Raw genomic sequence first — 27,964 nt, 5'->3', positions numbered from 1 at the left:
TAGGGACATATAGGTATTTAGTACTGATACATTTGTGACATAGGCGGTATTCAAATATACAGTACTGTTACCCCTAGATCCTGACAGAGTATACACATATGATGGGGAGGGGACTGTACATTAGGAGGGGGTGGGTGGGTGGGAGGGAAATATACATACGGCGGGGAGGGAATATATACATGCGGTGGGGAGGAGACTGTCTATTAGGAGGTGGTGGGGGTTTTGGGCATTTACGGTGGCCAGTTTCGAATTGCAGCCTCCCGTAGGTGCTCTTTAAGGGCGGTTTTGAATGTGGGCAGGGATTCACATTCCTTTACAGCTTTGGGTAGGGCGTTCCACATTGTTGTGGCATAATTGCGAAACGTGTTTAGTCCCTTGTTTGAGCCGAATCTGGGTTTAACATGATTTGTTGAGCTTCCTCTGGTGTAGTGGTTGTGGTATTCACTGACCTTTGGGAAGTATTTTGACATGTACATGTTGCTGTACTCTGTCGTCTACTCTAAGCCATCCTAGGTTGGCAAAGTGGGCAGGGGTGAGGTGGGTTCTGGGGTTCAGGTCAAGTAGTAGTCTGACCAGTTTGTTTTGTGATGTTTGTAATTTTGTTTTAAGCGCCTTTGAGGTGCTTTGGTACCATGAGGTGCACGCATAGTCATAGTACCCTTGAATGAGTGCTCCTGCCAGAGTCTTCAGGGTATTCTTGTTTACCAGAGAGGAGATCCGGTACAAGAATCTAGTTCGTTGGTTGACTTTTTTTATTACATTGGATGCCATTTTGTCACAGGAAAGATTTGCCTCTAGGATGGAACCCAGGTAGGTAATTTCATCTTTCCTTGTGACAATATTGTCACCCACAAAACACTGGTGTCTGTAGACCGACTTTGAAATAAAACCCTGAACTCTTCAGGTATATTTGAGTCCTTCCCTCATTATCACGACTGGGCAGGAGATGCACTCATTTCAAAATGGAAGGTTCGGCTTGATGGTGGCGCTAGACAAAAAGGTCATGGGGTCACCAACATCATTAGGGTTATTCCTCTAGGCCACTGGTTATCGGATGCATGAGACACATGACCAGTCAAGCATATCAATGGAAATGGGACACCCCACACCCCACCCCCTTTATGACATATGACATAGCTTTTCAGGCTATTCAACTTGCTTAAAAAAATAAAGGGCGGTTATAGACGTCATATATTCATTATGTCTCAAATAACCATTATAATGATGTTAATTCAATCAGAAAAGCCTATTGTGTAATGTTAATGTCAGGATTGTAATTTCAGTTCAGTTTAGGGCATGGCCCTATGTTCATTGAAATGAGATGTCAAGATAAATGGAGCTATCAAATGTAAACATTCATGGGACCACTGATCGGGGGGGGGGGGTATAACATTGGCGAACCTGTGCTAGCGGGTGATAAATAAATTGTCACAGTTGCAGTGGATGTTTTTGAAACACTCAAATTAATTAAATTGTAGCTAACTATTATACTGATAGCCTTTACAACTACTGACAACTGACAGACTAACTGATAGGTGAGTCATGATCTTTTACAGGAAGTAGATTGGCTATTTCAAATGGTTTGATTATGACGACAACCAGGAGGATAGTTTCTTGAGGGCCTTTAGTCATAATTCCACAGTACTCACGGCTATAACATTTTGGGTGACTTCACATTGTCATGCCTTTGGTTAAACAATGCAACAAGATTGGAAAAACACCATTTTCACAGTGCTGATTCTTTAAGCATCTATTCCAAAGACCATGAATACGATATGGTCATGTGTTTGTATAGGTTTTCACGACACACTCCTCTTGGGGTCCCAGCCCCCAGGCTGCAGGCTCCCAACCACTGCTCTAAACATCATACATGTTGACCGCACATTTGAAAAGATTCTAATCAAAACGATTCCAATTATCGCCTGCACACAAATAATCTGCCAGAGCAGTCAGCGTGAATCCATAATATCCCAGAAAGTCATCGTAATATCATTCATGGATACAAATATACATAATGTACTAATATACATACAAAATGATACAAACTATATACATTATGTCAGTATTTCAGACTATTTGCAGAACTGCTCCTCTACCCAGTTGCTATTTGGTTGTTTTTTGGTTCGTCAACCCCTCTGGACCACGTTCTCGCTTTCTCTTCCGTCTGTTGGTCTGTCCCTCCTCTTCTCTGAACTGGTGCCTGTCGACAAAAAAAGGGTATTAGTGCCATATTTCAAGGGTGGGTCCATTACTGTGAGGGAACTATGTTATTAAAATAACTAAACAAGTCTCCTTTTGGCCGTAGAAAACATTTTCATCTGGGAGTTTTGGTTGAGAGAAATCGGCAGCAGCCTCCTGTTAGCGATAGTTTGGAAACGTTGGTCCAAAATGACTGTTCCGCTGTGGGTGGTGATGACACGATGCAGACTGCAGGTCGCTGTAATGACACGATGCAGACTGCAGGTCACTGTAATGACACGATGCAGACTGCAGGTCGCTGTAATGACACGATGCAGACTGCAGGTCGCTGTAATGACACGATGCAGACTGCAGGTCACTGTAATGACACGATGAAGACTGCAGGTCGCTGTAATGACACGATGAAGACTGCAGGTCGCTGTAATGACACGATGCAGACTGCAGGTCGCTGTAATGACACGATGCAGACTGCAGGTCGCTGTAATGACACGATGCAGACTGCAGGTCGCTGTGATGACACGATGCAGACTGCAGGTCACTGTGATGACACGATGCAGACTGCAGGTCGCTGTAATGACACGATGCAGACTGCAGGTCGCTGTAATGACACGATGCAGACTGCAGGTCACTGTAATGACACGATGCAGACTGCAGGTCGCTGTAATGACACGATGCAGACTGCAGGTCACTGTAATGACACGATGAATACCGTTGTAGCGGCGGCGCAGCACACTTGCTGTACTTGAATCTCAATAAATAAAGTTTTTACAACCTCATTTGTATGCAGTCAGAATCTAGGTATAAAGGAAAGTGTTGCTATAAAGGATATAAGTGTTGTTATAAAGGAATGTGTTGCTATAAAGGAAAGTGTTGCTATAAAGGAATGTGTTGCTATAAAGGAAAGGGTTGCTATAAAGGAAAGGGTTGCTATAAAGGAAAGGGTTGCTATAAAGGAAAGTGTTGCTATAAAGGAATGTGTTGCTATAAAGGAAAGGGTTGCTATAAAGGCTATACGTGTTGTTATAAAGGCTATACGTGTTGTTATAATGTGTTGCTATAAAGGAAAGTGTTGCTATAAAGGCTATACGTGTTGTTATAAAGGAATGTGTTGCTATAAAGGAATGTGTTGCTATAAAGGAAAGTGTTGCTATAAAGGCTATACGTGTTGTTATAAAGGAATGTGTTGCTATAAAGGAATGTGTTGCTATAAAGGAAAGTGTTGCTATAAAGGCTATACGTGTTGTTATAAAGGAATGTGTTGCTATAAAGGAAAGTGTTGCTATAAAGGCTATACGTGTTGTTATAAAGGAATGTGTTGCTATAAAGGAAAGTGTTGCTATAAAGGCTATACGTGTTGTTATAAAGGAATGTGTTGCTATAAAGGAAAGTGTTGCTATAAAGGCTATACGTGTTGTTATAAAGGAATGTGTTGCTATAAAGGAAAGTGTTGCTATAAAGGATATACGTGTTGTTATAAAGGAATGTGTTGCTATAAAGGAAAGTGTTGCTATAAAGGATATACGTGTTGTTATAAAGGAATGTGTTGCTATAAAGGAAAGTGTTGCTATAAAGGATATACGTGTTGTTATAAAGGAAAGGGTTGCTATAAAGTAAACTTTATACATGTTGCTACAAAACTGAAGTCACCTGGATTGCCAGCGCCGGCCGCTGTTCCACACTCTGCCAAAAGAGGGCAGCCAGTTGGCGTCCGTCTGGGAGCTGTGGTCAAAGTTGGCCCCAACTCTGTTAGGAGGAAGTTTCCTCAGCTTCTCCTGCTCTTCTGGAGAAGAACAAATATATGACCACGGTGAGGGCCAGGGAACAGAAACGCTAGAGATCAAAAAGGCATGGTTAAAAAAAATCCATAAATCGAGTCACATTTGATAAAACTTATTTTGAAGCAGGCTAATTTAAAATCTGTTTTACGAGGGCTGCCATGTTGACATGGATAAGAAGCCTCACTGGAGTAATAACTGCTGTAGACCTGTCGCTAAACCACGCCCCAAAATAGAATTTGTCCAATCATATCACAGCAAAAATCCTCGCTGCAGAAACCTCGGTCAACTCGGTTTGTGGGCTGTATCAAACCAGACGGCTGTGATCGAAACCACTGTGAAGAGTTCAGTTTATATGTTATTATCTACCTAATATCTGATGGTGAAACGCTGTGCGTGGGGTACCTGTAATTCGGACACCAGGTACCCTGAAAGACTGGATGGAGGAGTATATTTCATACCTTTTCCGAAGCCCAAAAGACAACTCGACAAATGCAAGCGATGGATTCTGCTGTGGCGTCGACTACATACACAACTGAATGTGAAGACCATTACCAAGGACACTTATGTTTGCTCAAAGGTAAGGTCAATTCATAAAGACATAATATTTGACGGCATGTATTAGAAACGTAGACCAAACTATTAGTTTGCTAACATTTGACTTTGACTGCCAACTAGCTAGCGTATATCCGGGCTCTCGTGTCTGCTCCGAAAAGACACAGACCCTACCTCTCGAATGACAACCTTGTTAGCTTTCTGCATCATAACGTTAGCCTTATGTATCATAACATAAGCTTTCTGCATCATAACGTTAGCTTTCTGCATCATAACGTTAGCTTTCTGTATCATAACGTTAGCCTTATGTATCATAACATAAGCTTTCTGCATCATAACGTTAGCTTTCTGCATCATAACGTTAGCTTTCTGTATCATAACGTTAGCTTTCTGTATCATAACGTTAGCTTTCTGCATCATAACGTTAGCTTTCTGTATCATAACGTTAGCTTTCTGTATCATAACGTTAGCTTATACTCTGGACTGGATTGATAGCAGGGCTAGTACTAGTAGAGCCAGCTAGTTCCTCATCTCATCAGCAACGTTACCGCAAGCCAGGTGCATAACAGTGGAAATGATGACCAACAAGGACAGTTATAGTTATAGATGTAATGTAGTGACCACCATTGATAGTATAAAGAACTGGCTAAGAGACAACAGAATACTAATAACATGAATACTACTACATGCACTAAGAATGCTCGATGCACTTCAGATGCCATAGTGCCACTTGAAACCAGTAACAACAGGGACAACGATGTAAATAAGTCCTGGACTTTTCGTTTTATCCCTGACAAGGCAAATACAAATGTTGATCTGTCAAAGTTGCTATGTTTATTGTAACTGAGGGGTACAATTCCCTGACTGTATTGAATAAGTATGGTATCATTAAACCACTACTGTCTTATGCACATTACTACTGGCCATACAGTACACAGGTATATGAGATGAACACCTCCACAATGACACGGTTCCACAACAAATATGGGTTAGAATAATATTTATTAGCAGCACGAAGATTATCTTACATTACTTGAGAATTAGAGTCGCGCTTGTAAGGCGAAGAATGTGCATGAATAGGTCAAGAGCGTAAGTCCATTAGAATATTACGCAGGAGATAATGAATACCACCTGTATCATAGGAATTATATCTATGGTACACTAGTAGGGCAGCGGGAGATACTAGTAGGGTCCCTCCGGTTGTAGGCCAGCAGGGGAGAGGATTTGTCGGTAACGAAAGTCTGGGTCAACGAGGAATAAGGAGACTCCAGGTACAGGAGACAGTGCAATAATCTCTTGATCCGCAGACGAACAACAGCTATTCTCCGGTATGCAGTGCAGCATGGAGGAAAGCTAGCCAGCCTCAGGCGTCCTAGAGGCGGGCTCGACGATGCTCCTCACAGGGTAAATCCCACACAGTTGTGGGTGTAGACGATTCTCCGCTCCATCAGATACAGGACCAAAGCAAATATAATCCAGCCGAAAAGGGCTCTGTAGTCGTCGGGTAGGTTATCCAGTGTACATATCCACACGGTCCTCGTCTAGGGCTCCTCGGATGACGGCACCAGGTTAAGCCGCCCAGCCTGGATAAGCACACTAGCTAGGTACGAGGAAGCGTTGGTAATGCTGGTCACTGTAGAACGGTAGCCGCACGATACACTATACATAAATAGACTATTACTGAATAATAGAATAGGTCGAACTCGACGGTACAGCGTTAAACTCTGACACTTCAGCTATCAATTCGCACGCGGTCTCAAGGCTCTATTTTGGGGAAAAACGGGCCCACTTCACAGCACGTTGTATCGTGGTGTGAGGCTTCAACTTATTGGGTAACAGTACTTCTGTATTCACCTGCGCCGTATTTATACGTTAGGTGAACAAACTAGTACCAGCCTTATTTCTGTCTCGTATTCTTGCGCAGAGCCGGTCATGTCCAGGCATGTCTTTGGCGGTGACTTTGAACTAGACATTGGGGGTATGGCCGTGGCGCCTAGGGGATCGCTGTCCAATAGGAGAACGAAATGTTATGGTCTGTACTAGGTAAAAGGGTTATTCCGTGTATATGTACAAAGAATACACAAGGGATATCAGACGATATACAAATACTATGCAATATATATCAAGTAATAAATATATATATTCGGTTTAATCTGATCCTTCGTAACATTTATTGTCAATAAAATCCACTTTGAGCTGCATTTTATGTATGAAAGAAGCTCCATAAATGAACTATTATTATTATCCGTCTATGCTTAGCTAATACTCAGCTCTTTGTGTTTTTTTCACAGAATGAGGTGTGCTGGAGATGTTACTGCCCTCACAGAGACGACACAGGTGACAATGAAAGAGGTCTGATTTATGTTTTTGGACTAAAGTGAGCATCATGGAATGTGTGCAGCTTTACAATCATGTCATTGATGAACTGAATATATGAACTGAATAATATCCCTCGCTCCTCATTCACCTCTCCCCCTCATCCCTCTCTCCTCATTCACCTCTCCCCCTCATCCCTCTCCCCTTATCCATCACCCCTCTCTCCTTATCCATCACCCCTCTCTCCTCCCCTCTTACTCCAGATAAGGAGTGTGGAGAAGGCTCCCCCAATGGAAGGTGGACATTACTAGAAAGCTAAACAGAATGCTTAAATAGGAATGTTAGAGGTTCTAGAAGGTTCTACTATGACATCATCACCAACGTTCCATCTGTGTCCCTCAGATTTCTGGTTTAAAATGTTAAAGTACTTAATCTTCATCAACAGTTGCTGATATTGCAAATGTCAACAGACCAGGCTATTAATCCATAATGGAGGTTACAGGGTAACCAAAATCAACATGTTTCTCCTTCCAAGGGTTATCAATAATCACAGCAAATGTTGTGACTATGACTAACGGGTCAGGAGATTGACAATGTACATCCAGCGATAACATTTTAATTCTATTTGTGAACTATGGGTCTGGGGTTGGGACAAAATCTATTTTAAGCCTCGTCACAGCATTCATTTGGCTACAAGAATATAATGTTAAATTACCATAGATGTATCACAACAACACATGATATTGTTCGCTATTCCAGTTTATATCGTACATCCATGTATATTTATTGTATATATTAATAAAAATAGTGGCTATGTACACTTTAGTTGTGGGTTTTCTTTTCTAATCAGAGTGATCTATCTTGAGAATGTGTTGTACCGGTATATGCATTTATTTATATTAAATATAACTTATACTTAGTGTTATAAGAAAAGCTATGTCCTGTACCCATATACTGTGATTTACAGGTATTTTGGTAAATGGTAAATGGCTGTATTTATATAGCGCTTTTATCCAAAGCGCTTTACAATTTGTTTCTCACATCTTACCCCTTCACTCACACATTCAGACACCGACGGTGGAGGCAACCATGCAAGGTGCCAACCTGCTCATCAGTGTCTTGCTCAAGGACACTTCGACACGCTGCCCGGGAGGAGCGAGAATCAAACTGGGAACCTCCGGATTACCAGACGACTGCTCTACTCCCAAGCCACTGTCGCCCCCTATTAGGTCTATTTTATTATTAGGTATTTTTACTTTGGTCTCTATCACTATACATTTATAGTTAGTGTAATCAATCATTTGACCTGATGTACACTAGAATGTGCAGCATACCATTCTCTGACGTCTCACCCCTTTATGGAGGATTGTTGGCAAGTGACAGCTCTCACCTTTTTCCTCATTCTAGTGACTAGTGACACAACTGTCGGGTCTAGCTCGTATACTGCGTTGGACCACTAGCCTTAAACTAAATGTATCAGCAATAGTAGTAATCATGGATTATCGTCATAGTTCTTGTAATCTTCAATCAAGTCAACTGTAAGTAATGCTTGAGACGTTATCTATAGCTAATGCTTGCATCACCATGGAGGTCTAAGGTAAATGTGTATCTCATTAACGTACTTTTCCACTGCATATTGTAGCCCTCTCTGTCTGCTTCTAGATGAAATATTTGTGTTATCTTTAAAAAACAGGTCTATTACATGGGCGGCTACGTGGCATAGTGGGCAAGGCGCTCGCCACGAATGCGGAGACGCTGGGCTCGCCTGTTCGAGCCCAGCGCTCCACATTGCTTTCAGTTTAGCTGGTCGTTCATACTAATACACATTGGCCGTATTAGGGGGTGGGAAACTGATGGGTGGGGATCGGGCGTTGTGGACAGCGACTCCTACAGGTCGGTTGGTGCGCCTGCGCAGTAGAATCAGGAAGTGTCGGGGGCAGCGTGAGCCTCCCACGCGTTACTCCTCGCCACTGAGAGATCGAGCTGCGCAGGTGAAAAGATGCGACTGCTGTTACCTCAAGTACCGGAGGGGACTTGTGCTATGTATGACTTAGTCCACATTGCAGCCGGCTTGTGGGAGGCAAGAAACAGCGTTCGTGACAGGGGAGGATTGAATTGGATGATACGAAATTGGGATGGGAGAAAATATAGAAAAAATGGGAGAAAAAGTGGATAAAAAAAAAAAAAATGGTCTATTACCTGCTGTGGTAAATCTCCCGCGGCCTAGCCCCTTTCGTGACTGTGAAGCAAGGCTTGCATCACAGTCAGGAAAGGGGCTGCCTGCGGCCATCGTCAACAAGAGTAATTCACGACAGGTCTATTCACTACACGCATCACTCCAGTGATGCTGCGTATCCATGACAACAAAAACCGGCAGCTCTCATAAGACGGATATCTTAAAATCAGGCTACTTCAAAATTATGTATTTATGAACGAAGCTCACTGAAATCTACTCCACGGTGCACAAAATAATATTTCAGTGACTTTGCATCGGAGCTAATGTGAGGAACAGCATGGATTGTGCTGAGAAAGAAGTCTACCGATCAACAACATCACGGGAAGTCAAACGTTCTGTAGTAATGGGGTAATTGGGAGCTCCGCCCACAATGCTTTTCAGAACGCAGTTTTGCTAAATCTTTTGTGCCACTCCCCTCACAAAAAGTCCCAAACGATACTTTCAATTGGTAGAACAACCACTGAAATTGTAGCCAACCCCTGTGCACACAATGGCATTTGTCGGTTGATGTGATGAGAAATGCCCGTCAAAATGGCCGTCTGTTTTTCATTCAAATGGCTACTCTCCTTAAATAGGAGCCAAGAACTGATGATTTTGCATCCAAATGTTACCCCAAGTCTCGACTACAACCATGTGGAATCAGATTATTCTTTCAGTTTGGGACTTTTTACGTTTTAACCAAAATGTGATGGGTGCACCATCACCTATTAGGAATTCAATGCGGTCAAAGCGTTCTGCTGCTATTCACTATCCTCTCGGAGGCTTAAAAGGCCATTTTCCATGATCGATTCAAGTGAATTACAACCTGGTTAAGTGATTACAGGAAGTTGCGGTAACAAAATTATTATTTCTTTATTCGCCACTAAAAACTAACGTTTAGATTTGTTTTAATGTTATAGACCATCTCACAAAGGTGGAATATGCTATTTAAATAAATATTGGCTCTACCACCACCTGACCTCCCCATCATTGGCAAGTAAGAAGTAGGGCAACCCCCTATACACGTTGTGCATGTAAGTATACACGTTGTGCATGCTAATATGTGTCTGGTGTTTTCCTACTCTGTTTGAGGAAGTCGTGGAGCGACGGTCCGATCTCCTGCTGCGCTGCCGTCCCAGAGCTGCCCTCCAGCGGGTCGACCTGCAGCCACGGAGGGATGGCTCCTGCAACACAACCGCACACAGGACTGTAGCGAGCACACAGGACTGCAGCGAGCACACAGGAATGTACAAAGCACACAGGACTGTACGGAGCACACAGGACTGTAGCAAGCAGTGACTGTACGGAGCACACAGGACTGTACAGAGCACACAGGACTGTAGCGAGCACACAGGACTGTAGCGAGCACACTATGGAAGATCGCCTCGTTGAGGCCGTTAAGAGATAACTACGTCTTCTTAAAAATATGGTGGAAGAGCAAAACTGCAACAAATAAAAGTAATTTCTTCAAGCAAGGTAACATTGGGCACTGTTTTACATTTTTATGTTCTAGAAATGAGACTGTAGCTTCTTATGGGTTTCACACCGCTGGTCGCAACTGACCTGAAGAGCTCGTAGGGGGAATTTCACTGTTTCATGCAGCATCGCTGGGAGGGTTTTCTCTTGTTGTGCCATAGTGCAGGTTTAAAGAGTAATGCCACCAATTTGAAGAATTCACATAGACACATAGAGTTTGTATACCCCAGGAACCTTCAAACTTGTTATGTAAAATCTGGGGCTGCAGCATAGACAATGAACACTGGTGTAGCTATATATAACATATTGAGTTCAGTTCTCACAGCCAAATGAGGTTTAGATTCTCGTATCGGTAATGGGTCTCAAGGACATTATAGGTTTTCGCAAAGCCAGTGCCCCATTGATAGTCTCTGGAACAAATGGGGGAATCATATACAACAATGTCTGTATGCGGTTATAGTCCATATGAGTGAAAATACCTAAATCTGTCCAAAACGTCCAATAACTATGTTACAGGTCATATGTAAATATTCTAATGCCCATTGATCATGGACATTCTTATTACAGGTTCAGCACATAGTCATAAACATACATTCTATACATACAAGAACACAAGATATATATCATCATGAACAGAACACAACATTAAAGTACATCTTCCTGTCAAACAGCAGAGCTTTAAGTAAAGTCAGTGAGTTCATCATTCAGTCAGTAGCAGCTGGGTAATCTGTCCACCAAATAGATACATTGATATAAAAAATATATAACATAAATTAATATTTTACCTGTGTGAACATTTCCACTGTTTGAATCCTGTGAAAGAAGAAAAAGGCACGTCAAAAAGAGCATTTGAATAAACCGTTCATTGTAAATTCATTATAACAATGCCGTCCACCTACCTGGTAACCGATGAACGTCAGGCCCTGTCCTGGTCCGGCCCACTGCCCTTCCACCATCGAGTCCACCAAACTAGGTCCCGCCTGCTGGTCGGATCCTAAGGGCCTAAAGTGAGAGCTGCTCCCAATTTCCCAAAACAATATTGTGCAAAATTAGCTTCAAATCTACAAATATCCTTTCAGGTTGAAATAAATCACAGCAGTGTTCTTTAAAGAAGGGGTGGGAATTGAGGCGGCTGGGTGGCGCAGCGGACATTGCGCTTGTCACCAATGCAAGAGACACCAGGTTCAAATCCGGCTGTCGGTGTTGCCTCCGGCTTGGGCCGGCCGTCATACTGGCTCAATTGGCAGAGTTAGCGGGTGGAAGTGGATGGGTGGTAATCTGGACGTTGTGGACAGCGACTCCTACAGGTCGGTTGGGGGACGCCTGCACAGCAGAGACAGGAAATAGCGGGGGGTAGTGTGAGCCTCCCACACGTTACACCTCGCCAATGAGAGTCCACGCTGGCAGGTGAAAAGATGTGACAGGCTGCCTCGTGTACCGGAGGGGACACGTGATGCAAGGCTTCTATCCTCCCTACGACCGACCTGTGGGTGGCATATGCGAGCAACATTCAAGACAGGGGAGGGGAGAATTGGAAACAGCGAAATTGGGATGAGAGAAAAATAGAAAAATAAGGAGAAAAAGTGGATACAAAAATAAAGGGGTGGGAATTTAAAATAATTTCACTGATAATTCATTTCACGTTATGTAATTGGCTAATCAACTAATTAAGAGACCAAAGACATACAACCCTCTGTACAATTCAAATCACTGATGTGAACTTATTTCTTTACCCTGCTAAGTTTAAGTGAAGTAGTAAAAACGACATATGTACATATACCTCACCAGTCTTTATTGTTGCGACTGATTTACATATTTAACTGCACATATCATGTAGATCAGCGGTTCTCAACAGGGGTGCCGCGGCACCCTAGGGTGCCTCAGAGAGCTGCCAGGGGTGCCTTGAGATTAAAAAAAGAAAAGAATTCTTTAATTTTTTTTTTAATTCTTTTTGGATTACAGAAAATTATCACTAAAGTGCTATCTGTTGCAGCTGCACTGTTTTCCATGAAAATACCATATTTGGATATGTATTTCTTTTTGTATCTCTCTTTCTCCGATTTTTCTCTGTTTTTTCCCCGTCCCAATTTAGTCGTTGTGCCAATTCCCAATTCCCCCCCCCCCCCTCACCTACCTGGTTGTTGTGCGCATGTTCTCCTACTGGTCGGTACAAGGGAACCCTGAAGTATCCGCACGCTTCCTCTGACACATGCAGAGACAGCCAGTGGCTCTCTTCTCACCTGGCAGCGAGGGCTCTCATTGGTGAAGTGTAACGCATGGGAGGTCACGCTGCCTTCCTCAAGTCCTGCCTCCGCTGAGCAAGAGCCCAGACCTGACCTGTAGGCGTCGCTGTCCACAACGCCAGTTTCCCACCCACGGCTTCCCTCCCCCTAACCCAGCCAAACGAGTTAGTATAGCGATCAGCCCAAGCCAAGGCAATGCTGACTCCGGGAGTCGAGACTGCAGTCTCTTGCATTGGTGACGAGTGCAATCTCCGCTACGCCACCTGACCGCCCTTATATTTGGATAAGTTTGACCATTTCTCAAAATCTGAAAATCATTATTTAATAAAACACAGAAAAGGATCACCAAGTTACTCTGGATAAAAAAAAACTTTACAGACAACATTGAGACAAAGCTTCCTGACACATCTCCATCCAAACTCTTGGAAGAACTCATTGAAATCTCATCTGATACCACCTGGAGAGCTCGTTTCAGAGTGTGGTGCTGAGTACCAAGTATCTCATGATGCAGCAGTTAAGGTGTTGATACCATTCAGCACCACATATCTGTGTGAAGCTGGCTTTTCATCCATGACAGCTCTGAAAACAAAATATAGGGCCAAGTTGAGCCTTGAGGATGACAATGCGTGTTGGTGCCTTGTCAAAGATCTCCCCACGTATTGACCGTATTATTAGCCAGCAGCAGCAGACCTCGCATTGAGCTCGAAATGTCCACTGAGTGAACGAGTGCTTATTTTCTGTATTTATTTATATTTTTTGAGAAATGGTAACTTGGTGATCCTTTTCTGTGAAATGGTCACACTTATCCAAATATGCTATTTTTATGGAGAACAGTGCAGCTACAACAGATAGCACTTTAGTGATCCTTTTCTGTATTAAAAAAAATACATGATTTTCAGTTTGAGAAATGGTCACACTTATCCAAATATGCTATTTTTATGGAAAAGAGTGCAGCTGCAACAGATAGCACTTTAGTGATAATTTTCTGTAATTTTATTTAAAGAAATATGCTATTTGATTTACTACTACAAGCAGTGTAATGTCAACAGTACTAAGCCATTTAGACCTGAAACACCTATTAATAATAATGCATTATATAGCCTGCATATACACACAAATGTGTTTCCCGGTTTCTTAAATAAACATAATTTTGAAAGCAAGCACTTTTGTCATCATTGTAGCAAAAAAGACAGGACCGGAAAAGTCTTTATCGTATGTAGGGGTGCCCTGGAATATTTTATTGAACACAGGGGTGCCTTGGCAGCAGAAAGGTTGAGAACCCCTGATTGTAGATAATCAGCTCATTTATTGCTTGGGTCAAAATATTATTAATCTCATTTTGCCCTGCCCACTTTCGCCATTGTAGATCCATTTCCTGTTGCTGAACTTCGTGGCAAAGATGCTAGCTAGTGTGGATATTCCCCCACCCAAAAATAAAGCAGCTAGCTCATTCTATTTGTAACAGATATTTATGAAGAAAATGTACTTAATATAATAGAACATAATAAAAATGACATCCCGTTTTTCATTAAAAATGTACTGATCTAGAGCAGGGGTTTCCAAACTTTTCAGGCCGCGACCCCCAAATAACGGTGTCAGAGAGCCGCGAACCCCACTATTATAGGAGATAAAAAAAAAAATAATAATAATAAATTATTATAATTTTTTTAATAAATGGAAATGTATGGTTGAAACATGCACACGTTCAAATGCACACACACTAATAAGCATTGGAGGCTTTTAACCAGGGCCGGACTGGGGAAATCATTCAGGCCAGGAAATATAGTGCAAAATATATCCCCAGTCAGGCGACTTTTTAAGCAGGGGGTCTGGGGGTCCCCCACCAGGATATTTCTTGTTACAAAGACTTAATTTCCTGCATTCTGGTGCAGGAATTTTTTTATTTGTACCCTTTAAATGCCAGTGTTTGTGATGGCATCACAAATGATTGTTAAAAAACAGGCTAGCATATGTATGTATGATTAACACTTTGACTGCCGGAAAACGCTTTAGAGCGTCATTCCCGGCCATGCTCAAGTTGCCGGAGGACGCTGTACAGCGTCCTTATATCAATATTTAAAAAATCTGCGATCGGATTCATATTTCCCCTCCGCTGGCCTGAGATCCACCAGGAGGACCCACTGAGCTCTCTGGCGGTTCAGGAGCGCCATCTGGTGGCCGATCGGCGCAATCGCCAAACAGGAAGTGCTATGGAGGTTGTGCTGGTCGACCATATTACTTCCGGGCACTCTGTTTGGCTCACGGGACTCGATCTCGACACAATACATAGCGATCGATTGCCAATAACTCGATAAACAACATGATTTGGACATATATACTATTATACAAGCTGGAAATGGACCCGATATTTCTACATACCATAATAGGTAAATGACTGTTCCACGCTCATCGCCCAACGGCGCGAGGAGGATACGGTAAGATTCAGCGTTATTTTTGATCGTATTCCATATAAACTGTTATGATGAACATATCACCCACACTAGATGAATGATATAACGCTGCCCACGGAATTATAAATGATCCCCCGCCCATCCGGTCATCATCAGATCATACGTAGATCATTCTAGAAGTACGTCCAATTGACATTTTTTATATCGCCCCGATTGCCATCAAACTGTATTTCATCATCAATATAATGCATTTGGGGCTATATATCACGTTCTGGAGAAAGCTGCAGAAAGAGATGAAAACATACTTATACATTAGACCATACTTTACTATGAATATGTGAATGAAAAAGTTTAACGTTGCTACACAATGAACAATACATATAGGACTTTGAATGGGCCCTAATAATGGCAATGTAGCAATAGAATTTAAAAAGTTATAGCCATGCAAAGAAGGGGTACTTCTCCATAGACAAATAGATTTTTTTTATTCAACTTCAGCCCTGATCACCACATATTCATTTTATAATTCTACCCCTTTAAATGCCAGTGTGTGTGATGGCATATATTTGCAATATATCAAATGCAAAGTAGATTTTTCTGGGGGGGATTATTACAGGCTAGCATGTGTCAATGATTAGCAACAACAGTTTTTTGTAAGGGTCCCGCCTCCACCAATCACATGCGGCTCCCTTTGTGTGTGTGTGTGAGAGCAAGAGAGAGAGAGATAGTTCTCCAACTTGTGTGAGCGATCTCCTGGTTGTTCCCCACCTAGGTTATCTAACTATTGCGCTGCTGCAACTAGAAACACTGTCCTGGCCTGCTTCTAAGTTCAGTGGCCTGACTGCATAAAAAAATCATCATGGAAATCATCTGGCGACCACCCCCCCCCCCAAACCACCCCCCCCCCCCCCCCCGCGGCGGCTCGTGACCCTCCTGGGGGTCGCAACCCCGACTTTGGGAACCCCTGATCTAGAGGGCCAACATATCCCTCTCTAGATATGGTGTCAGGCACACATGGGAAGTGGAATTACAAAAGCGGCAAGCAAACAGCATGTTGCCTAGAAACAACAGGTGGAGGGCTGGACGTACCTGGTAGCTTCCTCCACAGAGCTGCCCAGGCCGTGGGCTCCGTTGGGGAGCTCCTTCTCTGCCTCAGGCTGGTGTTGATTCAGGAAAAGCCAACAGTGGTTCATAGATAAAAGCTGACACTACTACCCCAAAGTACCCATGCTGTTAGTGGGTGTGTAGCCATCTCAAAACAGAATTGAAAATGCAAAGAAATGTAGGTTCAATAGTGTATAGAAATGTAAAACTCTATATCTGTATCTCTCTACATGTATATGTACTATACCACTATATCTGTACTCTCTACATGTATATGTACGATACCACTATATCTGTACTCTCTACATGTATATGTACTATACCACTATATCTGTACTCTACATGTATATGTACTATACCACTATATCTGTACTCTACGTGTGTATGTACTATACCACTATATCTGTACTCTCTACATGTGTATGTACTATACCACTATATCTGTACTCTCTACATGTGTATGTACTATACCACTATATCTGTACCCTCTACATGTATATGTACTATACCACTATATCTGTACCCTCTACATGTATATGTACTATACCACTATATCTGTACACCTCTACATGTATATGTACTATACCACTATATCTGTACCCTCTACATGTATATGTACTATACCACTATATCTGTACACCTCTACATGTATATGTACTATACCACTATATCTGTACCCTCTACATGTATATGTACTATACCACTATATCTGTACTCTCTACATGTATATGTACTATACCACTATATCTGTACACCTCTACATGTATATGTACTATACCACTATATCTGTACTCTACGTGTATATGTACTATACCACTATATCTGTACTCTCTACATGTGTATGTACTATACCACTATATCTGTACTCTCTACATGTGTATGTACTATACCACTATATCTGTACTCTACGTGTATATGTACTATACCACTATATCTGTACACCTCTACATGTATATGTAATATACCACTATATCTGTACACCTCTACGTGTGTATATGTACTATACCACTATATCTGTACACCTCTACATGTATATGTACTATACCACTATATCTGTACACCTCTACATGTATATGTACTATACCACTATATCTGTACTCTACGTGTGTATGTACTATACCACTATATCTGTACTCTCTACATGTGTATGTACTATACCACTATATCTGTACCCTCTACATGTATATGTACTATACCACTATATCTGTACACCTCTACATGTATATGTACTATACCACTATATCTGTACCCTCTACATGTATATGTACTATACCACTATATCTGTACACCTCTACATGTATATGTACTATACCACTATATCTGTACTCTACGTGTATATGTACTATACCACTATATCTGTACTCTCTACATGTGTATGTACTATACCACTATATCTGTACTCTCTACATGTGTATGTACTATACCACTATATCTGTACTCTACGTGTATATGTACTATACCACTATATCTGTACACCTCTACATGTATATGTAATATACCACTATATCTGTACACCTCTACGTGTGTATATGTACTATACCACTATATCTGTACACCTCTACATGTATATGTACTATACCACTATATCTGTACTCTACATGTATATGTACTATACCACTATATCTGTACTCCTCTACATGTGTATGTACTATACCACTATATCTGTACTCTACATGTGTATGTACTATACCACTATATCTGTACTCTCTACGTGTGTATGTACGATACCACTATATCTGTACACCTCTACATGTATATGTACTATACCACTATATCTGTACTCTCTACATGTGTATGTACGATACCACTATATCTGTACTCTACATGTGTATGTACGATACCACTATATCTGTACACCTCTACATGTATATGTACTATACCACTATATCTGTACTCTCTACATGTGTATGTACGATACCACTATATCTGTACTCTACATGTATATGTACGATACCACTATATCTGTACTCTACATGTGTATGTACTATACCACTATATCTGTACACCTCTACGTGTATATGTACTATACCACTATATCTGTACTCTGCATGTGTATGTACTATACCACTATATCTGTACTCTCTACATGTATATGTACTATACCACTATATCTGTACTCCTCCACATGTGTATGTACTATACCACTATATCTGTACACCTCTACGTGTATATGTACTATACCACTATATCTGTACTCTCTACATGTGTATGTACTATACCACTATATCTGTACACCTCTACGTGTATATGTACTATACCACTATATCTGTACTCTCTACATGTGTATGTACTATACCACTATATCTGTACTCTCTACATGTATATGTACTATACCACTATATCTGTACTCCTCTACATGTGTATGTACTATACCACTATATCTGTACACCTCTACGTGTATATGTACTATACCACTATATCTGTACTCTACATGTATATGTACTATACCACTATATCTGTACTCTCTACATGTGTATGTACTATACCACTATATCTGTACACCTCTACATGTATATGTACTATACCACTATATCTGTACTCTACATGTATATGTACTATACCACTATATCTGTACTCTACATGTGTATGTACTATACCACTATATCTGTACACCTCTACATGTGTATGTACTATACCACTATATCTGTACTCTCTACATGTGTATGTACTATACCACTATATCTGTACACCTCTACATGTATATGTACTATACCACTATATCTGTACTCTACATGTGTATGTACTATACCACTATATCTGTACACCTCTACATGTGTATGTACTATACCACTATATCTGTACTCTCTACATGTATATGTACTATACCACTATATCTGTACCCTCTACATGTGTATGTACTATACCACTATATCTGTACTCTCTACATGTGTATGTACTATACCACTATATCTGTACTCTCTACATGTATATGTACTATACCACTATATCTGTACTCTACATGTATATGTACTATACCACTATATCTGTACTCTACATGTGTATGTACTATACCACTATATCTGTACACCTCTACATGTGTATGTACTATACCACTATATCTGTACTCTCTACATGTATATGTACTATACCACTATATCTGTACTCTACATGTATATGTACTATACCACTATATCTGTACTCTACGTGTGTATGTACTATACCACTATATCTGTACTCTACATGTATATGTACTATACCACTATATCTGTACTCTACGTGTGTATGTACTATACCACTATATCTGTACTCTCTACGTGTATATGTACTATACCACTATATCTGTACTCTACGTGTGTATGTACTATACCACTATATCTGTACTCTCTACATGTATATGTACTATACCACTATATCTGTACTCTCTACATGTGTATGTACTATACCACTATATCTGTACTCTACATGTATATGTACTATACCACTATATCTGTACTCCTCTACATGTATATGTACTATACCACTATATCTGTACACCTCTACATGTATATGTACTATACCACTATATCTGTACTCTACGTGTGTATGTACTATACCACTATATCTGTACTCTCTACATGTGTATGTACTATACCACTATATCTGTACTCTCTACGTGTGTATGTACTATACCACTATATCTGTACTCTACGTGTATATGTACTATACCACTATATCTGTACTCTACGTGTATATGTACTATACCACTATATCTGTACACCTCTACATGTATATGTACTATACCACTATATCTGTACTCTCTACATGTATATGTACTATACCACTATATCTGTACTCTCTATTTGTGTATGTACTATACCACTATATCTGTACACCTCTACATGTATATGTACTATACCACTATATCTGTACACCTCTACATGTATATGTACTATACCACTATATCTGTACTCTACGTGTGTATGTACTATACCACTATATCTGTACTCTCTACATGTGTATGTACTATACCACTATATCTGTACCCTCTACATGTATATGTACTATACCACTATATCTGTACACCTCTACATGTATATGTACTATACCACTATATCTGTACCCTCTACATGTATATGTACTATACCACTATATCTGTACACCTCTACATGTATATGTACTATACCACTATATCTGTACCCTCTACATGTATATGTACTATACCACTATATCTGTACTCTCTACATGTATATGTACTATACCACTATATCTGTACACCTCTACATGTATATGTACTATACCACTATATCTGTACTCTACGTGTATATGTACTATACCACTATATCTGTACTCTCTACATGTGTATGTACTATACCACTATATCTGTACTCTCTACATGTGTATGTACTATACCACTATATCTGTACTCTACGTGTATATGTACTATACCACTATATCTGTACACCTCTACATGTATATGTAATATACCACTATATCTGTACACCTCTACGTGTGTATATGTACTATACCACTATATCTGTACACCTCTATATGTATATGTACTATACCACTATATCTGTACTCTACATGTATATGTACTATACCACTATATCTGTACCCTCTACATGTGTATGTACTATACCACTATATCTGTACCCTCTACATGTGTATGTACTATACCACTATATCTGTACTCTACATGTATATGTACTATACCACTATATCTGTACCCTCTACATGTGTATGTACTATACCACTATATCTGTACCCTCTACATGTGTATGTACTATACCACTATATCTGTACTCTACGTGTGTATGTACTATACCACTATATCTGTACTCTACATGTGTATGTACTATACCACTATATCTGTACCCTCTACATGTGTATGTACTATACCGTGTATACCACTATATATGTACCCCTCTACATGTGTATGTATAACACTATATCTGTACGCCTCTACATGTGTATGTATACCACAATAGCTGTACCCCTTTACATGGTGTATGTATACCACTATATCTGTACACCTCTACATGTGTATGTACTATACCACTATATCTGTACTCTCTACATGTATATGTACTATACCACTATATCTGTACTCTACATGTATATGTACTATACCACTATATCTGTACTCTACGTGTGTATGTACTATACCACTATATCTGTACTCTACATGTATATGTACTATACCACTATATCTGTACTCTACGTGTGTATGTACTATACCACTATATCTGTACTCTCTACGTGTATATGTACTATACCACTATATCTGTACTCTACGTGTGTATGTACTATACCACTATATCTGTACTCTCTACATGTATATGTACTATACCACTATATCTGTACTCTCTACATGTGTATGTACTATACCACTATATCTGTACTCTACATGTATATGTACTATACCACTATATCTGTACTCCTCTACATGTATATGTACTATACCACTATATCTGTACACCTCTACATGTATATGTACTATACCACTATATCTGTACTCTACGTGTGTATGTACTATACCACTATATCTGTACTCTCTACATGTGTATGTACTATACCACTATATCTGTACTCTCTACGTGTGTATGTACTATACCACTATATCTGTACTCTACGTGTATATGTACTATACCACTATATCTGTACTCTACGTGTATATGTACTATACCACTATATCTGTACACCTCTACATGTATATGTACTATACCACTATATCTGTACTCTCTACATGTATATGTACTATACCACTATATCTGTACTCTCTACGTGTGTATGTACTATACCACTATATCTGTACACCTCTACATGTATATGTACTATACCACTATATCTGTACACCTCTACATGTATATGTACTATACCACTATATCTGTACTCTACGTGTGTATGTACTATACCACTATATCTGTACTCTCTACATGTGTATGTACTATACCACTATATCTGTACCCTCTACATGTATATGTACTATACCACTATATCTGTACACCTCTACATGTATATGTACTATACCACTATATCTGTACCCTCTACATGTATATGTACTATACCACTATATCTGTACACCTCTACATGTATATGTACTATACCACTATATCTGTACCCTCTACATGTATATGTACTATACCACTATATCTGTACTCTCTACATGTATATGTACTATACCACTATATCTGTACACCTCTACATGTATATGTACTATACCACTATATCTGTACTCTACGTGTATATGTACTATACCACTATATCTGTACTCTCTACATGTGTATGTACTATACCACTATATCTGTACTCTCTACATGTGTATGTACTATACCACTATATCTGTACTCTACGTGTATATGTACTATACCACTATATCTGTACACCTCTACATGTATATGTAATATACCACTATATCTGTACACCTCTACGTGTGTATATGTACTATACCACTATATCTGTACACCTCTACATGTATATGTACTATACCACTATATCTGTACTCTACATGTATATGTACTATACCACTATATCTGTACCCTCTACATGTGTATGTACTATACCACTATATCTGTACCCTCTACATGTGTATGTACTATACCACTATATCTGTACTCTACATGTATATGTACTATACCACTATATCTGTACCCTCTACATGTGTATGTACTATACCACTATATCTGTACCCTCTACATGTGTATGTACTATACCACTATATCTGTACTCTACGTGTGTATGTACTATACCACTATATCTGTACTCTACATGTGTATGTACTATACCACTATATCTGTACCCTCTACATGTGTATGTACTATACCGTGTATACCACTATATATGTACCCCTCTACATGTGTATGTATAACACTATATCTGTACGCCTCTACATGTGTATGTATACCACAATAGCTGTACCCCTTTACATGGTGTATGTATACCACTATATATGTACCCCTCTACATGTGTATGTAGTATACCACTATATATGTACCCCTCTACATGTGTATGTAGTATAACACTATATCTGTACGCCTCTACATGTGTATGTAGTATAACACTATATCTGTACCCTCTACATGTATACCACTATATATGTACCCCTCTACATGTGTATGTAGTATAACACTATATCTGTACGCCTCTACATGTGTATGTATCTAATGGAATTGACTTAGAAGGGACAGCCCTACTTCCTACACCCCAAATGCTTCTCATGTGCATACAATACATTGTAATACAATTTAAGACACAACTCACAACTGTGAAGAAGAATAAATACAAATAAACAGTGCATTGGTGGATACTGCCATTGCATCCTGGGAAAACAAACCTCAAGGAGAGACTGGAGGACCTCCTGGCGGTGTTTCTCCTGGGAACGGATGTAATCCGCTTGCTGGGGGCCAACAGAACACACATTACCACAGGCTTCTCAGATGGATATTTCCATGAGACAGGGTTACATAGTTAGCCCGATAACTAAGAAAATTTAATTGCATCTTGAAACAACTTAGTCTTTTTTCATTATAGTTAACCATCATCATGATTTTATTGAGATTTTATAATCTAATATTTAAATTTAGTTTTAAAGATTAAAATCCCAAATATAATATATGTTTCACAGTTATCTGACTAGGTGTGTAACCCTGTATTATGAATATCTCCCAAAAGAGGTTTTACCTATCTTTGAGGGGAAATAATAATAATAAATCCTAGATTTTGATCAGTTTGATTCAGTAAAATAAGATTTTAGTACAATAATAAGTCTGATTCAGTTGTGTCATTCAATCACCTACTCACAATCATGCAAAGGCTAATCAAACTTACATCAATATATTAGTTCATGGCAACATGTTTATAGTTAAATTAAATAGAAATGTAATTCAGAGTATTTTTTATGATCAATTTCAGAGAAAAGTACAGTTGGATTTCCACTCGTATCCTTTTATTTCAATTTTTTAAACGTATAACCCTCAACAGTAATGTTCATATCAAAACTGAAGTAGGGCTGGGCGATTATTCTATATGATAAGTTATCGTCTTTCAATGGGATAATTTCCTCACGATATCAAGATACACAATTCTCTTGTCTAAATTGACAATAACAAGCATATATTCACTCAAATGTTTCACACAATCTGATCTGAGGAAATGTCTTTTTTATAGTATGTCACACTTTAAATTACCACGCAGTTCAATGAGATTAACATCAACCGGATTACATAACCCATGAGCAGATATTGTGACATATATGAATATCGAGGCAAAAGTCCTTATGATTATTGTGATTTTATGATTTCCTCCATATCGCCCAGCCCTAAATTAAAGATTGTGACCACAGTACCTGCTTGATGAGTTCATCCTCCTTTTCCACACAGGAGTCCAATGCTTTTGCCACCTCAACTTTAAACCTGGAAAATAAAAACAATAATCCACATAAGAAAACCGCCTGCCAGTTCCATTAGCACCCTTTATCTGGTCTTTGGGTTCAGGTACCTTACCGTTCAGTTTCCTCCTCTGTGATGATGAACTTGTCCCTAAGCTTGGGGTCGGCTTTATTCTCCCAGCAGAACTTGTGCGTGTTCTTCCTGTGTTCTGGCCTGAAAATAGTCACAACTGGATTCAACCAATATATCTAATATGTAACTTTACCAGGGTTCCTGTAGGTTTCAATAGGTACAACTTGGTACAGCGTGATAAACATCTGACATTTGCCATGTGATGAACTGATGAACGGACCACTGAACATAATGTACCTACACATGATGTTTAGCCATGTCCAGGACAATTTACTTTCGATTAGCTGTTTAGCTTTCCATAACAAACTGGCAAGGATAACCAGATGTGAATGAACCAACAAGAAATACAGTTTGTTGACTTATAATTTATCTGATGCACTTGGGAAAATACATTAACCATGTTCCCAGAGTCAGACTGTTTAATCTGTGTGTCCAGTAGCCCTGGAGAGGGGTCCAGGTGCATGATAGCCTAGCTTAGCACAAGCACTGGAAGCAGTAGGGAACAGCTAGCCTAGCTCCGTCAAATGTCAAGAAATTCAACTTCCAACAACTAAAAAACTGACACAAAGAGATGAAATTCATATCAATCTTCTCATCTGACTCTGGCAAATAAGTACTTCCCAAAATGTTGGCGTATTCCTTTAAGTAAACTAATTGGCCAAAATGGGAAGCATAATTGTTGATTTGACCAATTTAATGTGGATATATTGCAGGGATTAGTTACATAATGCAAACTCTTGAGAAATAATAATGTGAGAAATCCTGGACTGTTTGAATTATCATTCAGAAATCTACATGGTACCAGCATGGGGCCACTAAAGATATATAGCTCAATGAAGAGAGCCACATCTCAGAGCACTGCATTGAAAAACATCTGCTCTTGCTTGTTCAGACAGAGAGAGAGAGAGAGAGAGAGAGAGAGAGAGAGAGAGAGAGAGAGAGAGAGAGAGAGAGAGAGAGAGAGAGAGAGAGAGAGAGAGAGAGAGAGAGAGAGAGAGAGAGAGAGAGAGAGAGAGAGAGAGAGAGAGAGAGAGAGAGAGAGAGAGAGAGAGAGAGAGAGAGAGAGAGAGAGAGAGAGAGAGAGAGAGAGAGAGAGAGAGAGAGAGAGAGAGAGAGAGAGAGAGAGAGAGAGAGAGAGAGAGAGAGAGAGAGAGAGAGAGAGAGAGAGAGAGAGAGGCACAGAACATGCTGCTGGGAAGGGTGCCAGGAGGAGGACTGACTGATGAGATGTGAATATGGGGCGCTGCAGTCTTCATGCATGCGATACATGAACAGCGAAAGCATATCTTACGTGGCCATGTGTTCCAACAAGCCCCCGAAAAGCACCGTCATATTTCCATCAGTCACATTTCTCTGGATTTCAAGCCCGCAGCAGTAACACCAGAACTTCCGCTCGTGTTGAGTGCAGTCAAACTTCTCCACCAGAGGTTTCTTAATTGTCCGGCGGGCTTCTTTCACCTGGAAGACAAAATTCAACAAACATAAATGTGACTCTGCAGATTTAGAAAAAAATGTATACACACACAAACAACCAGTGTATATATACATACATTCCTCTTTTCTTTTTATATAAATCAACATCAGCCTTGCTTACAATGGTAAATGGCTAGATTTATATAGCGCCTTTTATCCAAATCTCTCATTTGTTCCTCACATTTTACCCATTCACTCACACACCGACGGCGCAGGCAACCATGCAAAGTGCCAACCTGCTCATCAGGAGCAATTAGGGGTTAATTAAGTGTCTTGCTCAAGGACACTGCCCGGGAGGAGTGGGAATCTAACTGGGAACCTCCGGATTACCAGACGACTGCTCTACCTCCTGAGCCACTGTGTTGACCCCAACATGTATTTCTACTTCTGTTGGATTGCCTACAATATAGAAACATCCACATTTGTATAAATATATATATTATTTATATACCACTCCTAGCCATACCATACAGGCTCAAATCCTCAAATACCAGCCAGATCCATTTCATAAAGTGATGAGCTAAATAAGCAATATGTTTTTATGACTAGTCGACGTGTGCCTCTATTTTCTTTTTAGAAAATTTTTTAAGGAGAGTGAACTTATTATTCAATTCTAATTTCTGCCACTGCATCATGTTGTTCATGTCCACCCCATAACCTCACCATGCTGAAACATCAAACTTCAATATTCAGACAGCCATGGAGCTGGATTGTGTTTGCATGGAGCTAGCATTCCAGGAGTATGTTAACTATTTCCCAGAGTCAGACTGTTTACTGTTTGACCCAATGTACAGTAAATTACCAAGTATGGTTTTGTCAATATTCCAATATTCCCCCCCACCTACCCTCCAATGTACAGTTTCTACGTCAAATGTATATACTCTCTTTTCTGGACTCTTTTGGTATCACAAACAGTACTGTATTTGCAAATCTGATATGTCATAAATGTATAGATGTAGCAGTACTGTCTATCTGTATGTCATATATGTATGATGAAATGAAAATGGGGGACCCTGATGTAAACAAGACGAAAGTCTCTCTGGTCTGTATGTATTGAGCTGTACTGTACCCATTCAGCAATCTGTTAATAAAGTTTTCAATCAATCAATCAATGATGTTAGACTAACGTTAGCTACTCAATTTAGCTAACGAATCAACGTTAGCTGGTTAGCTATTTGCCAGTCATTGTTAACATTCATAACATTAACATTACCCAGCTGACCTTCTCAGAGAATTTAACAAGCACCACTTTGAGTTTGCTTTGGTGACTTTTTCCGAAGATGTGTCCTTTTCCAGAGAATGACGTTTGGCCACAAATGGCACAGTCAAATGCACCCATCTAGGAAATGAGCGAGACCTCATACAGATGTTTGGATGCTATGCTTGCTAATCGCGTCAGCGAGTGCTACTAGTACTGTAGCTAGCTAGTAGTATTACTAAGCCACCATAGATATTATTTATGTTAGCCACTGCTAATGACCCACGATGCATCACCAAACTTGTGTCGCGCTTTGGTCGTGGAGCAACAATAATACTTCCGGTCGGACTTTTTCAAAATAACAGTACGATTCTCAACAAGTCTAAAGCACATAGAAGTTGTTGAAAATTCCATTAATTTCCAATGTAGAGGAGCGTATGCTGCCACAAGGTGCACGGTGGGAAGGGGTGCAGCAAATTGGAAAGTGTTGGTGGCTTGTGCGCCATAATGAATTAACACACCTGTCACCTGGAGTTGCAGATCAAATATGAATTAAGATCC

General features: G+C 40.1%; 1 protein-coding gene across 1 annotated transcript; it reads right to left on the bottom strand.

The window, feature by feature from the left end:
• Positions 1-27,683, bottom strand: cenatac (centrosomal AT-AC splicing factor). Its single transcript, XM_084307926.1, has 11 exons — positions 27,428-27,683; positions 26,024-26,190; positions 24,715-24,813; positions 24,558-24,624; positions 23,547-23,609; positions 16,280-16,347; positions 11,436-11,550; positions 11,322-11,349; positions 10,143-10,244; positions 3,847-3,979; positions 1-2,200 (listed from the first exon to the last, which is right to left on the bottom strand). Exons 1-11 carry the CDS (start codon positions 27,542-27,544, stop codon positions 2,104-2,106), a joined length of 1,056 nt encoding a protein of 351 aa, XP_084164052.1. The 5' UTR covers positions 27,545-27,683; the 3' UTR covers positions 1-2,103.
• Between the last annotated feature and the right edge of the window lie 281 nt (positions 27,684-27,964).

This window comes from Notolepis coatsorum, assembly GCF_963971535.1.
Source record: "Notolepis coatsorum genome assembly, chromosome: 2".
Taxonomy (NCBI): Eukaryota; Metazoa; Chordata; class Actinopteri; order Aulopiformes; family Paralepididae; genus Notolepis; species Notolepis coatsorum.
The sequence above is the reverse complement of the archived record's forward strand: the minus strand, read 5'-3'. Positions and strand labels throughout refer to the sequence as shown.

Coding starts and splice junctions, on each gene's coding strand:
- cenatac (XM_084307926.1), bottom strand. CDS start 27,544: ATGGGTGCATTTGACTGTGCCATTTGTGGCCAAACGTCATTCTCTGGA. Junction 23,610..24,557: donor AGGATGAACTCATCAAGCAG/GTACTGTGGTCA, acceptor GTTGGCCCCCAG/CAAGCGGATTACATCCGTTC. Junction 2,201..3,846: donor GGCCGGCGCTGGCAATCCAG/GTGACTTCAGTT, acceptor TTTTGTCGACAG/GCACCAGTTCAGAGAAGAGG.